Source organism: Salvelinus fontinalis, chromosome 21 (genome assembly GCF_029448725.1).
Source record: "Salvelinus fontinalis isolate EN_2023a chromosome 21, ASM2944872v1, whole genome shotgun sequence".
Classification (NCBI taxonomy): Eukaryota; Metazoa; Chordata; class Actinopteri; order Salmoniformes; family Salmonidae; genus Salvelinus; species Salvelinus fontinalis.
Genome location: NC_074685.1, coordinates 46497836 through 46515229, shown reverse-complemented (window position 1 = coordinate 46515229; position 17394 = coordinate 46497836). Strand labels below are relative to the sequence as shown.

The following is a 17394-nucleotide window of genomic DNA, read 5'->3' as shown; positions in this document are numbered from 1 at the left end:
AATCTTGGTTTCATCAGACCAGATAATCTGGTTTCTCATGGTCTAAGAGTCCTTTAGGTGCCTTTTTGGCAAACTCCAAGCGGGCTGTCATGTACTTTTTACTGAGGAGTGGCTTCTGTCTGGCCACTCTACCATAAAGGCCTGATTGGTGGAGTGCTGCAGATATGGTTGTCTTCTGGAAGGTTCTCTAGTCTCCACAGAGGAACTCTGGAGCTCTGTCAGAGAGACCATCGGGTTCTTGGTCACCTCCCTGACCAAGGCCCTTCTCCCCCGATTGCGCCGTTTTGCCGGGCGGCCAGCTCTAGGAAGAGTATTGGTGTTTCCAAACTTCTTCCATTATGGAGTATTGTGTGTAGACTGATGGGATTTTTTTTTATTTTTTTAAAAATCCACTTTAGAATAAGGCTGTAATGTAACAAAATGTGGAAAAAGGGAAGGGGTCTGAATACTTTCCTTGCAATCTGAGTTTCTTTGGAGCTAGCTACCTAAAGCTGGCAAATAGCTATGCTGTGGTCTCCTACTCACTAGCTAACTAATGTCAGCTGGACTCAATGGTCTCATCTTCCTTGAACCTTGTTCTCACGGTATCTGTACCCCAAGGGTTTTACATGAGACGCACTTGTGTCAACACTATGAGTAACCTTAGTTCCTTTGCTGACTTGACGTTGCCAAAGATGCTTCAACAAAGTACTGCGTAAAGGGTCTGAATAATTTTATATATTTAAAAAAATAAATTTGCTACATTTCTAAGAAACTGTTTTTGCTTAGACATTATGGGGTATCGTATGTAGATTGAGGAGAAAAAAACGATTCAATCCTTTTTAGAATAAGGCTGTAACGTAACAAAATGTGGAAGAAGTCAAGGGGTCTAAATACTTTCCGAATGCTGCGGTATACAAATAATAATCGATTGGGTTTATATAGCACTTTTCTACTAACTGAGGTACTCAAAGCACTTTGCAAACTCACCTCATCCACCATCAATTGTGTAGCACCCACCTCAGTGATGCACGACGACCATTTTTGTGCCAGAACGTTCACCACACATCAGCTCTCAGGTGGAGAGGTGAGGAGTGATCTATGCCAATTAGGAATGAGGGGGATGATTAGGTGGCCATGATGGAATGTGGCCAGGTTGGGAATTTACCCATGCCACCGGTGTGAACACCCTTACTCTTACAATAAGCTCTATGGGATTTTGAATGACCACAGAGTCAGGACACCCGTTTTAACGTCCCGTGTGAAAGATGGCAGGACAATGTTTCCGCAGAACAATGCTCCCAAATGTAATCAAGGTTTGAAATGATTATGTATTATCGGTTTAGGCTTCTTTGCGGTCAGTTCAAATTTATTATTTTATTATTAAGTTCCGGACCACCGACCATCCGCTCAACATCAAAATTGGCCCATGGCTGAATCTAGTTGATGATTCCTGATTTAGGGTATCAATTACTTTCAAAGACATTTGGGGTTAAGTACTTTGATATTTAGATTTATTTTGAAAAGACAAATAGTTGAATATTCCCGGGACCACCCATACATAAAATGAATGCATGCATGACGAAGTCGCTTTGGCTAAAAGTGTCTGCTAAATGTAAATTATTAATATTGGAAATACTCAAATACGCTGACTTAAATACACTCCGATGCATTTAACCAAGGTATTTTAAATAAGTATTGGAAAATACTTTTAAGCAGTAGGATATTTATAGGAAATGATTAGAAAATACTTCCAATAGAAGTACACTGCTCAAAAAAATAAAGGGAACACTTAAACAACACAATGTAACTCCAAGTCTATCACACTTCTGTGAAATCAAACTGTCCACTTAGGAAGCAACACTGATTGACAATAAATTTCACATGCTGTTGTGCAAATGGAATAAACAAAAGGTAGAAATTATAGGCAATTAGCAAGACAACCCCAATAAAGGAGTGTATCTGCAGGTGGTGACCACAGACCACTTCTCATTTCCTATGCTTCCTGGCTGATGTTTTGGTCACTTTTGAATGCTGGCGGTGCTTTCACTCTAGTGGTAGCATGAGACGGAGTCTACAACCCACACAAGTGGCTCAGGTAGTGCAGCTCATCCAGGATGGCACATCAATGCGAGCTGTGGCAAGAAGGTTTGCTGTGTCTGTCAGCGTAGTGTCCAGAGCATGGAGGCGCTACCAGGAGACAGGCCAGTACATCAGGAGACGTGGAGGAGGCCGTAGAAGGGCAACAACCCAGCAGTAGGACCGCTACCTCCGCCTTTGAGCAGGAGGAGCACTGCCAGAGCCCTGCAAAATGACATCCAGCAGGCCACAAATGTGCATGTGTCTGCTCAAACGGTCAGAAACAGACTCCATGAGGGTGGTATGAGGGCCCAACGTCCACAGGTGGGGGTTGTGCTTACAGCCCAACACCGTGCAGGACGTTTGGCATTTGCCAGAAAACACCAATATTGGCAAATTTGCTACTGGCGCCCTGTGCTCTTCACAGATGAAAGCAGGTTCACACTGAGCACATGTGACAGACGTGACAGAGTCTGGAGACGCCGTGGAGAACGTTCTGCTGCCTGCAACATCCTCCAGCATGACCGGTTTGGCGGTGGGTCAGTCATGGTGTGGGGTGGCATTTCTTTGTAGGGCCGCACAGCCCTCCATGTGCTCCCCAGAGGTAGCCTGACTGCCATTAGGTACCGAGATGAGATCCTCAGAGCCCTTGTGAGACCATATGCTGACACATGCACATTTGTGGCCTGCTGGAGGTCATTTTGCAGGGCTCTGGCAGTGCTCCTCCTGCTCAAAGGCGGAGGTAGCGGTCCTGCTGCTGGGTTGTTGCCCTCCTACGGCCTCCTCCACGTCTCCTGATGTTCTGGCCTGTCTCCTGGTAGCGCCTCCATGCTCTGGACACTACGCTGACAGACACAGCAAACCTTCTTGCCACAGCTTGCATTGATGTGCCATCCTGGATGAGCTGCACCACTTGTGTGGGTTGTAGACTCCGTCTCATGCTACCACTAGAGTGCGAGCACCGCCAGCATTCAAAAGTGACCAAAACATCAGCCAGGAAGCATAGGAACTGAGAAGTGGTCTGTGGTCACCACATGCAGAATCACTCCTTTATTGGGGGTGTCTTGCTAATTGCCTATAATTTACACCTGTTGTCTATTCCATTTGCACAACAGCATGTGAAATTTATTGTCAATCAGTGTTGCTTCCTAAGTGGACAGTTTGATTTCACAGAAGTGTGATTGACTTGGAGTTACATTGTGTTGTTTAAGTGTTCCCTTTATTTTTTTGAGCAGTGTACTTGATTCAGGCCACATTATTTTGGTGTGAGTATTTAAATAACAAATAATCAAATACAGATTGAGCCCAGGTCTGATCATCTCCCATATCCTTTACCTTTCACACCTTAACTGTCATCATTACTCCAATGTATAGGCCTGCTAAATGTTTTGTGTAATACAGTGTAATCTTGTTTCCCCTACTAACACATATATACTGTGGGAATAACATTATCTAGAGGAATATTTCCATAATTGTACCTCTCATACCAAAAAAATAGAATGCTTTTCACAGACAAATAGACCCATTAATGACAGTTGTTGCACAACAACAAGTACAGCTTGTAGTAAAGAACTAATAAAGTGACAGTTAAAACCAAAGAGTAGGATTTTCCCTGAATTTTTATTCTGAATATATATATATACACACAACAATTATGTTTGATTACAATGTAATAAAGAGTGAACACGATGGTCATTATAGTGTGCACAAGGCAGACACTTCCGATTCCAGTTTCATGAATGGCAAATGAAGTGCAAGCTCAGAAAATATAGGTGAAAAACATATGTACCCTGTACAGGAAACAGGTATATTTTATCTGACCCTTTAAAAACATAGCTTGGACCTTGCAGGCTCAAGATGAGCCAGAACATCCATTCCATTAGTCTCAGTTCTGGAATCCAGCGAGATGTAGGCAGCAGAATATTCAACATTTAAATTCTATACATCGGCATTACATTAAAATATACAAGACGCTAGCAACAGGTGAATCAAATAGGAAGCAGTCATACAGTAGCAGAGACAATCACAAACACATTGCATGTCTTAGGTAAGTGTGCCTTTTACACACACTGTGCAACAGTGACACCCTCCCCAGAAACATTGAAACTTCATGAAAATATCATGTTGTAAACTCAGCTAAAATAGTAACATTTTGTAACAAATAACCCTGGTCTAGACGAGATTGTGATTTCTGGTTAATCTAATTCTAATTATGTAACAATTGCAACACTGTTTTGACCTTGAACAGAACATTTGTTTATTTGGAGTCCAGCTTTGCCTCCCTTTCCTTGCTGGTGGTCAAAGACATGGCACCTTCTCCAAAAGTATCTTTAGAATTCAGTCCCTGGTGAACTTTGTCATGGGGTGAAGTCTTGGACCCCTTTTCTGTGGGGTCTAGGGAAGGGGCTTGTGGTGTTATTTTACCACTTGGTGCATCCTGGGTTAACGTTTGTGTTAACACTTTACCACTCTGGATTTCTTTGGAAGGTGAGTGTGGGGACATTTTACAAGTCAGGTTATCTTGGGTAGGTTTCTTTGAAGGGACTTTGCCACTTGGTGCACCTTGGGCAGGGGATTGTGGTGACACGTCACCACTCTGGGTTTGTGGTGGCACTTTGCAACTTTGGGCATCATGTTGCAGAGTCTGCTTGACCCATTTGTCAGGGGTTGAGGCTTCCAGTTTGTCTTTGTAGGCGTGTTGAGTTGCTGGGTTCTGGGTGGCTGAGAGTCCAGCAGGAGGTTCCAGGTCCTCAGAGGAGGATTTCAGGGCTGCTTGGCTTTCTGTGGTGGGCTGAGAAGGGGACGGCTGGGATGCTTTATCCCCGGCTGCAGCGTTTGGGGAAGGGTCGGCAGGGCCAGACCGGGGATCTTTGGTGGGCGATGAGCTGATCCCTGTGAAGGAGAAAAGGAAGCGCAATGAGCATAGCTCACCCCGCTGGTGAAATGGACTTCAGTTCATCTCAAATTGTAGACTTAATCTCCAGCTGTTACTGAGCTTTCAGATGTTTCAACTTGGCATTCTCCATTCACAAGAACATTGTGACTGAATAATAAGGAAAAAGGTTCCAGCGGAAGGTCAACCTGAGAAAAAAATTGTCAATCATTTCAGAATGAAACTACGTTCCTAATTATCCTGTTTAAAGAAAATATTTTGGAGTGCAGACTAACAGTAGGCCCACGTCAAAAAACAGATAAAGCAAAACCTCACATCGCCTCTCCCCCATTTGACCTATATAGTTTGTGTATGTATTGATATGTAGGCTACGTGTGCCTTTTTAAAATTGATATAGTTCTGTCCTTGAGCTGTTCTTGTCTATTAATGTTCTGTATTATGTCATGTTTCATGTTTTGTGTGGACCCCAGGAAGAGTAGCTGCTGCTTTTCCAACAGCTAGTGGGGATCCCCCCCAAAATACCAAATAGCTTAATTTGCATATGTCTATTTTAACACAATATTTCAGAAAAGGTGTAATACAAATAATCTCATGTCTATTACAACCAACTAATTGCAGCATGACTGCAAAAAATGGAAGAGGCAAGTGAAAGGGGGAAAAAGTAAGGAACTCTGACAGCTGTGCAATATAAATTGCTAAATAGTTGGGAAGAGATTCGATGTACCAATTCCATGGCACAGGGTTTATGAATTGACATACAAAACGACGCCTGATTCAAAACTTTGGATTTTTTCAATATAAATCATTACAACCAACAGGATGTTATATAAACTCAGCAAAAAAAAAGAAACGTCCCTTTATAAGGACACTGTCTTTCAAAGATAATTCGTAAAAATCCAAATAACTTCACAGATCTTCATTGTAAAGTGTTTAAACACTGTTTCCCATGCTTGTTCAATGAACCATAAACAATTAATGAACGTGGAACGGTCATTAAGACACTAACAGCTTAAAACGGTAAGCAAATTAAGGTCACAGTTATGAAAACTTAGGACACTAAAAAGGCCTTTCTACTGACTCTGAAAAAAAACAAAAGAAGGTTGCCCAGGATCCCTGCTCATCGGCTACGTGTAACAACACCTGCACAGGATCGGTACATCTGAACATCACACCTGCGGGACAGTTACAGGATCGCAACAACTGCCCGAGTTACACCAGGAATGCACAATCCCTCCATCAGTGCTCAGACTGTCCGCAATAGGCTGAGAGAGGCTGGACTGAGGGCTTGTAGGCCTATTCTAAGGCAGGTCCTCAACAGACATCTCCGGCAACAACGTCGCCAATGGGCACAAACCCACCGTCGCTGGACCAGACAGGACTGGCAAAAAGTGCTCTTCACTGACGAGTCGCGGTTTTGTCTCACCAGGGGTGATGGTCGGATTCTGGTTTATAGTCGAAGGAATGAGCGTTACACCGAGGCCTGTACTCTGGAGCGGGATCGATTTGGAGGTGGAGGGTCCGTCATGGTCTGGGGCGGTGTGTCACAGCATCAGACTGAGCTTGTCATTGCAGGCAATCTCAACACTGTGCATTACAGGGAAGACATCCTCCTCCCTCGTGGTACCCTTCCTGCAGGCTCATCCTGACATGACCCTCCAGCATGACAATGCCACCAGCCATACTCCTCATTCTGTGCGTGATTTTCTGCAAGACAGGAATGTCAGTGTTCTGCCATGGCCAGCGAAGACCCCGGATCTCAATCCCATTGAGCACGTCTGGGACCTGTTAGATCGGAGGGTGAGGGCTAGGGCCATTCCCCCCAGAAATGTCCAGGAACTTGCAGGTGCTTTGGTGGAAGAGTGAGGTAACATCTCACAGCAAGAACTGGCAAATCTGGTTGAGTCCATTAAGAGGAGATGCACTGCAGTACTTAATGCAGCTGGTGGCCACACCAGATACTGACTGTTACTTTTGACACCCCCACTTTGTTCAGGGACACATTATTCCTTTTCTGTTAGTCACCTGTCTGTGGAACTTGTTCAGTTTATGTCTCAGTTGTTGAATCTTGATATGTTCATACAAATCTTTACACATGTCAAGTTTGCTGAAAATAAACGCAGTTAACAGTGAGAGGACGTTTCTTTTTTTGCTGAGTTTATATAGGGGATACAACCTTCCCAGCTCTGCAGATTTTGCTGCAAGGAGGCAGAGTCATTAGATCATTTATTTTGGTATTGTCCATATGTAGCTCATTTTTGGTCACATGTCTAGGAATGGCTGAAGAAATGCAACATTTACCTAGAGCTAACGCTGCAGATAGCAATACAGGGTGATTTGAATAGTTAGTCAATCGATCAATAATATAAGAATTATTTTAGCAAAAATGTTTATCTTTAATTTACAATCTGTAGAAACTATGAGAATAGAAAGGTTCAGAACTTTAGTGAAACATCACAGTACAGTTGAAAAATATATGGCAAATAGAAATCCGGGATGCTGGCAGAGTTCCTCTGTCCGGTGTCTGTTCTTTTGCCCATCTTAATCTTTTCTTTTTATTGGCCAGTCTGAGATTTTCTTTGCAACTCTGCCTAGAAGGCCAGCATCCCTGAGTCACCTCTTCACTGTTGACGTTGAGACTGGTGTTTTGCGGGTACTATTTAATGAAGTTGCCAGTTAAGGACTTGTGGGAGGCATCTGTTTCTCGAACTAGACACGCTAATGTACTTGTCCTCTTGCTCAGTTGTGCACCGGGGCCTCCAACTCCTCTTTCAATCTGGTTAGAGGCAGTTTGCACTGTTCTGTGAAGGGAGTAGTACACAGCGTTGTACGAGTTCTTCAGTTTCCTGGCAATTTCTCGCATGGAATAGCCTTAATTTCTCAGAACAAGAATAGACTGACGAGTTTCAGAAGAAAGTTCTTTGTTTTTGGCCATTTTGAGCCTGTAATCGAACCCACAAATGCTGATGCTCCAGATACTCAACTAGTCTAAAGAAGGCCAGTTGTATTGCTTCTTTAAATCAGAACAACAGTTTTCAGCTGTGCTAAAATAATTACAAAAGGGTTTTCTAATGATCAATTAGCCTTTTAAAATGATAAACTTGGATTAGCTAACACAATGTGCCATTTGAACACAGGAGTGATGGTTGCTGATAATGGGCCTCTGTAACCCCTATGTAGATATTCCATAAAAAAATCTGCAGTTTCCAGCTACAATAGTCATTTACAACATTAACGATGTCTACACTGTATTTCTGATCAATTTGATGTTATTTTAAAATGGACAAAAAAAAATTGCTTTTCTTTCAAAAACAAGGACATTTCTAAGTGACCCCAAACGTTCGAACGGTAGTGTATATATAAATATATTCACCCCGAAAATATATGGGAGATTGGAAATTATGCAGACAATTACTTTGATGGAAGCTACAATCTATCCGCAATATTAAAGCTGATCCACCCTTAAGATTTTTTTTTTTTTTTTATAGAATAAAAAATAATCTCATGTCTACATTCAACTAGTAATGGTCATTGATTATTATTATTATTATTTTTATTTTATTTTTTATTGAAATACTCTGTTCGGAGTGTTGCCTTGCATTATTAGCCTATGGTGCAGAATACTATTCAGTATTCTGTACCATAATTATGTAGTTCCACTTCTGTTGACATTCTAAAAAACATTCCAGATGACAACACTTGTGTTACAGTACGATAGATTTTGATCAAGAAATCTGACTGTTTCAGTGTCACATCCATAACGGAGAGTGTCACATCCATAATCGTCACTTCTCCTCTCCAAAGTCATAATGCAAGACAATCTTTTCAACATTTTTGTTTTTGTGTTCAGTCAAGCCTTTCATTCTAAAAGACGTACAAACTCAGACTTTTTTCTAATAAGTTCAGTCTCCCCTGAAATCTTGTACATTTCATGTCACATCCATTTTTTATTTATTTAACTAGGCAAGTCAGTTAAGAACAAATTCTTATTTACAGTGACGGCCTACCCTGGCCAAACCCGGACGACGCTGTGCCAATTGCGCCCCGCCCTATGGGACACCCAATCACGGCCGGTTGTGATACAGCCTGAAATCAAACCAGGGTCTGTAGTGACGCCTCTAGCACTGAGAAGTAGTGCCGCAGACCACTGCACCACTCAGGAGCAAAAAGCGTATTTGCTTTATTACTTATGTCACATCTATAGTGCTGGAATAGCCCAAAGAATGGTCAAATAAAGAGTACATAAACAGAGCAAGCCTATTAGTTACAGTACTACTATAGCAAGTGATGGGTAATCAACACTAAATCGTTTACCAGTTACAGCCTTGTCCACATTTTTCTTGCCTTGCGTGAAAGGGCAGGGCAATATCTTTGCAGGAGTGTAAGTGTTCAAAGGAGTTTTCTTCGCAGCTGTCGAACACAAAAAAAAAAGACATTGAGATGCGAGCGGCAACAAATTACCGCTGATAATTTGTACTGTACGATGAGCAGCGATACGTACCTGGGGAGGAGGCAGAGATGTCCAGGAGTGACTCATGGGACGCAGCGATGGAAGCCAGGAAGTCGTCTATCTGTTTCAGCGACAGCGAGTTGTGCAGGGTCTCCAGGGGGCATATGGACGGAACCATGGAGTACAGCTCAAAACCTAGAGGGTGGAAACGCCTCCAGATGATAAGCCGACAATACGGAGAACACTACAAGCCCTCCGGAGACTCATAACAGAGAACATTGTATTATTTGAAAATCGGCAGACAAAAAAATCACAATGCTTCCATTATCTCCAAGTGACAGCAAACAAAATAAAAGACTACCGACAAAAATCAGATCTGATTGAGGTGAATACTGTAGGATGCAGGCAGATGTATGACACAAAGTATATCCCACTGAAAGCAATACCCATCACGACTGTCACAGCCAGGATGAGAAGAAACACAAGAGTGAATGTTAACTTAACCTAGTTGGGATTACAGTTTGGTTTATATAGCCCTAAAGCATTTGATGGACGTTGTGGCGAGATTGAACAAAGTGGTCTAACAAACACCACAATATCGTTCAGGAGAAAACTCTTTAAAAAAAAAAAAATACGTTTGATTTAAAAGCTACAAGTTATAACATTTTGGGCAACCTGATGAAATTTGCATAAAAATATGAGTTATAGATCTATCACTCTCATTGGAAAGCGAGAAGCGGTAGATCTGTTCTGTGTGCCATTTGTATGATTCCTGTTCTTAAGTTACATTTTTGCATGTTTTAACTTTCCGTTTTGTACACCAGCTTCAAACAAGCTGAAAATACAATATTTTTGGTTATTGACAGCGGTTTAGATGGTACAATGATTCTCTATACATTGCTTGTTTTGCCATAAACTGAAATTAGGAGAACTATTAGAATTTTAGCAACCAGGAAATGGTGGAGCGATATCTGCATAATGCACATTTAATAAAATACCATAATGTAAGAAAATGGCATTAATGTACATGGCAACTATTTTAGACATTTTAGAAATGACAATACATACAAAATAATATGGGGCTACTTTCTTTTTTCTGGTTTCATCTCTTTGTCCACTTGGCTTGCTCTTTGGCGGCTCTAGCATTATTCTTAAGTGGTAATCGATTAGTGACTGTGGGTAATACAGTGAATTCAGACCCCTTGACTATTCCCACATTGTGTTACATTACAGCCTTAAACCAAAAATGTATTAAATTTAAAAAAAAGTCCTCAATCTACACACAATACCTCATAATGACAAAGCGAAAACAGGTTGCTAGATTTAAAAAAAAAAAAATGTATTCAAAATAACAAACAGAAATACCTTATTTACATAAGTGTTCAGACTCTTTGCTATGTGATTCAAAATTGAGCTCAGGTGCTTCCTGTTTCCATTTATCACCCTTGAGAAGTGTCTACAACTTGATTGGAGTCCACCAGCGGTAAATTCAATTGATTGGAAAACATTTGGAAAGGCACATACCTGTCTATATAAGGTCAGCACAGTTGACAGTGCATGTCAGAGCAAAAACCAAGGCATGAGGTCAAAGGAATTGTCCGTAGAGCTCCGGGACAGGATTGTGTCAAAGAACAGATCTGGGGAAGGGTACCAAAACATTTCTGCAGCATAGAAGGTCCCCAGTGGCCGCCATCATTCTTAAATGGATGAAGTTTGGAACCACTAAGACTCTCCCAAGAGCTGGTCGCGCGGCCAAACTGAGCAAAGAGCCTTGGTCAGGGAGGTGATCGAGAACCCGATGGTCACTCAGGCAGCACTCCAGAGTTCCTCTGTGGAGATGGGAGAACCTTCCAGAAGGACAACCATCTCTGCAGCACTCCACCAATCAGGCCTTTATGGTAGAGTGACCAGATGGAAGCCACTCCTCAGTAAAAGGCACATGATAGTCGGCTTGGAGTTTACCAAAAGGCACGCAAAGACTCTCAGACCATGAGGAACAAGATTCTCTGGTCTGATGAAACCAAGATTGAACTCTTTGGCCTGAATGCCAAGCGTCACATCTGGAGGAAACCTGGCACCATCTCTACGGTGAAGCATGGCGGTGGCAGCATCTGCTTTTCAGCAGCAGGGACTGGGAGCCTAGTCAAGATTGAGGGAAGGATGAACGGAGTACAGAGAGATCCTTGATGAAGAGATCCTTGATGAAAGAGAGATATTCTTTATGAAAACCTACTCCAGAGCGCTCATGACCTCAGACTGGGGCTAAGGTTCACCTTCCAAAAGGACAACCCCCCTAAGCACACAGCCAAGACAATGCAGGAGTCCTTGAGCGGCCTAGGCCAAGCCTGTACTTTAACCCGATTGAACATCTTTGGAGAGACCTGAAAATAGCTGTGCAGCGACGCTCCCCTTCCAACATGACAGAGCTTGAAAGGATCTGCAGAGAAGAATGGGAGAAACTCCCCAAATACAGGTGTGCCAAGCTTGTAGCGTCATACCCAAGAAGACTAGGCTGTAATCACTGTCAAAGGTGCTTCAACAAAGTACTGAGTAAAGGGTCTGAATACTTATGTAAATGTAATATTTCCGTTTTTTCTTTTTAATATATTTGCAAAAATGTCTAAAAACCTGTTTTTGCTTTGTCATCATGGGGTATTGTGTAGATTGATGAAGGGGAAAACATTTAAATACATTTTAGAATAAGGCTGTAACGTAACAATATGTGTAAAAAGTCAAGGGGTCTGAATACTTTCCCGAATGCACTGTATACAATTGGAATTGGTTAGATATACTTATTTTCAAAATTATTGCATTAATATATAAATAATACTTCAGGTTTTTAACATTAGTGTGTATTTTCACGACAAAAAGCTGTGGTAGATTCAGTTTCCAAAGTATGTCGAATTTGACAGCTGAGAAGGTAACAAGTAACTGAGAAAATAATATTTAGGCATTACAGTAACACCAAAGCACAAATAAGTGTGTCTGAGACACTGCAGACAAAGGTGATGATGCAGAAAACATTTTTCGGTTAGTATGTTACAATGAGCATGGCTTCTCTGGTTAATACAACGGAGGGCAAAAGGGGACATTTTTATGATCACTAATAACAGCATCAAAATCTTCCCCATTTGCATGTCATTGAGGCAATTCATAGAACAAAATATGTTTGCTAAATATATAACTAAACTCAATTGAGCTTATTATTTTAAGTAATAACCAAATTTATTTGTATGAATACCCCCCCTCCCCAATGAGTCTAACACACCATGGATGAAAAACCTCAGTACTCTGTAGAAAGACACATTTTGAGATACGATGTAAATTGATATAAAAAATATTAGATTTGAACAAAGTTCCTTTAGCAATAAAACCTTATTTGTTGGCCAAATGTGAAGATATTATTTGCAGGGATGTATAACACAGTAGTTACACTATATGATCCCTCAGGAAAAGGTATAGATTGGTTCATCCCCCTTTCTTATTAAACTTCTAATTTTCCCTATAACAAGAAATATACAGTTGAAGTCGGAAGTTTACATACACTTTAGCCAAATACATTTAAACTCAGTTTCACAATTCCTGACATTTAATCCTAGTTAAAATTCTATGTTTTAGGTCAGTTAGGATCACCACTTTATTTTAAGAATGTGAAATGTTAGAATAATAGTAGAGAGAATGATTTATTTCATCACATTCCCAGTGGGTCAGAAGTTTACTTACACTCAATTAGTATTTGGTAGCATTGCCTTTAAATTGTTTAACTTGGGTCAAACGTGTCGGGTAGCCTTCCACAGTAAGTTGGGTGAATTTTGGCCCATTCCTCCTGACAGAGCTGCTGTAACTGAGTCAGGTTTGTAGACAACCTTGCTCGCACACGCTTTTTCAGTTCTGCCCACAAATGTTCTATAGGATTGAGGCCAAGGCTTTGTGATGGCCACTCCAATACCTTGACTTTGTGGTCCTTAAGACATTTTGCCACAACTTTGGAAGTATGCTTGGGGTCATTGTCCATTTGGAAGACCCATTTGCGACCAAGCTTTAACTTCCTGACTCATATCTTGAGATGTTGCTTCAATATATCCACATCATTTTCCTACCTCATGATGCCACCTATTTTGTGAAGTGCACCAGTCCCTCCTGCAGCAAAGCACCACCACAACATGACGCTGCCACCCCCGTGCTTCACGGTTGGGATGGTGTTCTACGGCTTGCAAGCCTTACCCTTTTTCCTCAAAACATAATGATGGTCATTATGGCCAAACAGTTATATTTTTGTTTCATCAGACCAGAGAACATTTCTCCAAAAAGTACGATCTTTGTCCCCATGTGCAGTTGCAAACTGTAGTCTGGCTTTTTTATGGCGGTTTTGGAGCAGTGGCTTCTTCCTTGCTGAGCGGCCTTTCAGGTTGTCAATATAGGACTCGTTTGACTGTGGATATAGATACTTTTGTACCCGTTTCCTCCAGTATGTTCACAAGTTCCTTTGCTGTTGTTCTGGGATTGATTTGCACTTTTCGCACCAAAGTACGTTCATCTCTAGGAGACAGCACGCGTCTCCTTCCTGAGTGGTATGACGGCTGCGTGGTCCCATGGTGTTTATACTTGCGTACTATTGTTTGTACAGATGAACGTGGTAACTTCAGGCATTTGGAAATTGCTCCCAAGGATTAACCAGATTTGTGGAGGTCTACAATTTATTTTCTGAGGTCTTGGCTGATATCTTTTGATTTTCCCATGATGTCAAGAAAAGAGGCACTGAGTTTGAAGGTAGGCTTTGAAATGCATCCACAGGTACACCTCCAATTGACTCAAATGATATCAATTAGCCCATCAGAAGCTTATAAAGCCATGACAATTTTTTTGAATTTTCCAAGCTGTTAAAAAGGCACAGTCAACTTATTGTATGTAAACTTCTGACCCACTGGAATACAGTGAATTATAAGTGAAATAATCTGTCAGTAAACAATTGTTGGAAGAATTACTTGTGTCATGCACAAAGTAGATGTCCTAACCGACTTGCCAAAACTATGGTTTGTTAACAAGAAATTTGTGGAGTGGTTGAAAAACGAGTTAATGACTCCAACCTAAGTGTATATAAACTTCCGACTTCAACTGTATATTAAGTAAATATATAAAGTACCAGTCAAAAGTTTGGACACACCTACTCAAAGCATTCCAGGCAAAGCTGGTTGAGAGAATGCCGAGATGGAGCAATGCTGTCAGCAAGGCAAAGGGTGGCTACTTTGAAGAACCTAAAATATATTTTGATTTGTTTAACACTTTTTTGGTTACTACATGATTCCCAATGTGTTATTTCATGGTTTTGATGTCTTCACTATTATTCTACAATGTAGAAAATAGTAAAAATAAAGAAAGATTCTTGAGTAGGTGTGTCCAAACATTTGACTGGTACTGTAGATGCTTGAAATTCACAGTAACAATGATACCAAATCTTAATATTTTATCAATAAATATACTAAACCTTTTTGGACTGTAGGACATGTACTGTATGGCTGTGGCTTAGATTATTTATCATAGATAGCACCTGTCAACAGCACCAAATAGAAATATAATTTTCATGAGCAAAAGTGTTCTGAGGGGCAGGACTAAAGCACACAGCTACTCAAGGTATTTCCATAGCCAAGGGTCTGAGGAAAGGAGAAAACAGGGACGTCTACGTTTAAGAGACTGTGGAGGTCGAGACTGAAAACTGAGAAAGATAAAAAGGAAGCTGAACTATACACAACAGAAATCTATATGAACTAAAAACACCAAACAACGTTCAGACAAGATATAAAATGGGTAAATTAAATATAATAAACACTTACCACAGAACATACCGGAAAAGACTGACCCATTTAGAAAAGCAGAAAAAAAACGATAATCCAAAATGATCAAATTAGTGCAAATTGGTTTAATGTACAAAGAACGTACTTTAAATACAAAATCATATTTTGTTGCATCAAAATTACTGCGTTAACCACAAGCTGAGGTGACTGACAGGTTTATGCAGCCCAAATGTAAGAAAATATTAATCCCAGATATCACATTGATTTAAAAAGTTGCCTTTACATAAAAAAATATAAAAGTACAATAGATACTATAGCTACATTTGACTAGATTAGCAGCATTACTAAGTGGCCTAGATTAGCAGCATTACTACATTTGACTAGATTAGCAGCATTACTATAGTGACCTAGATTAGCAGCATTACTATAGTGACCTAGATTAACAGCATTACTACATTTGACTAGATTAGCAGCATTGCTATATTTGACTAGATTTGTAGCATTACTATAGTGACCTAGATTAACAGCATTACTATAGTGGCCTAGATTAACAGCATTGCTATATTTGACTAGATTTGTAGCATTACTATAGTGACCTAGATTAACAGCATTACTATAGTGGCCTAGATTAACAGCATTACTACATTTGACTAGATTAGCAGCATTACTACATTTGACTAGATTAGCAGCATTGCTATATTTGACTAGATTTGTAGCATTACTATAGTGACCTAGATTAACAGCATTACTATAGTGACCTAGATTAACAGCATTACTACATTTGACTAGATTAGCAGCATTACTATATTTGCCATAGACTAAAAGCATTGCTATATTTGCCATAGACTAGCAGGATTACTACCTTTGACTAGATTAGCAGCATTACTGTACTTGACTAGATTAGCAGCATTACCGTACTTGACTAGATTAGCAGCATTACCGTACTTGACTAGATTAGCAGCATTACCGTACTTGACTAGATTAGCAGCATTACCGCATGACTAGATTAGCAGCATTACCGTATTTGACTAGATTAGCAGCATTACTGTATTTGACTAGATTAGCAGCATTACCGTATGACTAGATTAGCAGCATTATCGTATTTGACTAGATCAACGGTATAACTATTTGCCATACGTCTAAAGGAACATTTAGATTGGCAACATTGTTGTGATACAGTCACCCAACTCCGACACAACAAAAGTCATCAAGAAAAAAAATTGAAGGCCATATTCAAACCAAACAAACTACAGCACTGGGACTATTAAAATGGACAGATAAGCAGGGGACAGGTCTAGCTAGTCACAAAATAACTCCATGTAATCCTAAACTATAGGGTGACAAACAGGAGGAATTTTCAGGCGAACAAAAGAAGCACATGGTCTTGGAGGGCTGCATGAGCATTCAGAAGTCTCAATGTTTAGGATCACATTCCATGTGCACTGCTTTGACGCTAGCAGAGGATCTCATGAGGAGGGAAGATTCTATCCAGACCAAAATGACAACAGGGATGAGGTAAGGATGCATCTTAATTAACAAAAGCAAACATACCATTGGTTGGGTGTCGCGCAAATGAGATAGAAAATCGTTTTACAGCAGACCCACGCGTGGCCTCTGAGAAAGAGAAAAACAGGTACCTGAAATGTACAACAGCTAACAGAAATAGAGGTTAGGAAAAGGCAAAAGAAATCAAGTATTAGAAGGCATGCAGGTGAGAAGGGTGGGATACGGAGCGTTTGTTTTAGTAGTGAGTTAACTTTTGGGATTCTCTCAGCCAGAGCAAAGTTTGTGAAGATTAACAATTGTTATGGTTATCTGCTGAAGAAATGAAAAGTCGAGGGGGGGGGGGGGGGGGTTGTCGGTGTTAGGAAGGAAACATTTCTAAAAAGGCCAATGGACACCTGTTGGTCCCACGCTTCATTGGACCTTGCATATGGCAGAATCCAACCCAAACAACATCTACTGTAGCCTCTGTACGTTCACCACCTGCCTTCCACCAACGAGTTGTCCTACATTCACCTTGCTGGTGCTTCAGCATCTTTCCACTGCTATAAATGATTACAAATAGGATACATTCTATGTGACTGTGCAAAGAATCCTGGAGTTTTTGGGTTAATCAATTAAAAGTTTGATGATCCTGATCAATTTGCTTCAAACTAAAGGAAAAGCTGTTTATTTTTGACAGCCATCATTTTAGAAATGTG

The 17394-nt window shown here is 40.8% G+C and overlaps 1 protein-coding gene across 4 annotated transcripts in view; it reads right to left on the bottom strand.

Moving 5' to 3' along the window:
* Positions 1-3659: 3659 nt before the first annotated feature.
* ppip5k2 (diphosphoinositol pentakisphosphate kinase 2) overlaps positions 3660-17394 on the bottom strand; it is a 69280-nt gene continuing 55545 nt past the window's right edge. For 2 of the 4 annotated variants that reach the window (XM_055875515.1, XM_055875517.1), the window contains 5 exons: positions 16742-16804; positions 15230-15250; positions 9450-9593; positions 9263-9358; positions 3660-4950 (listed from right to left, as the gene is read on the bottom strand). In XM_055875515.1, coding sequence (XP_055731490.1) covers positions 4316-4950; positions 9263-9358; positions 9450-9593; positions 15230-15250; positions 16742-16804 — 959 coding nt within the window. In that variant the 3' untranslated portion in view covers positions 3660-4315. The remainder of the gene's footprint in view (positions 4951-9262; positions 9359-9449; positions 9594-15229; positions 15251-16741; positions 16805-17394) is intronic. The other 2 variants (XM_055875518.1, XM_055875519.1) reach the window with 2 other exon arrangements.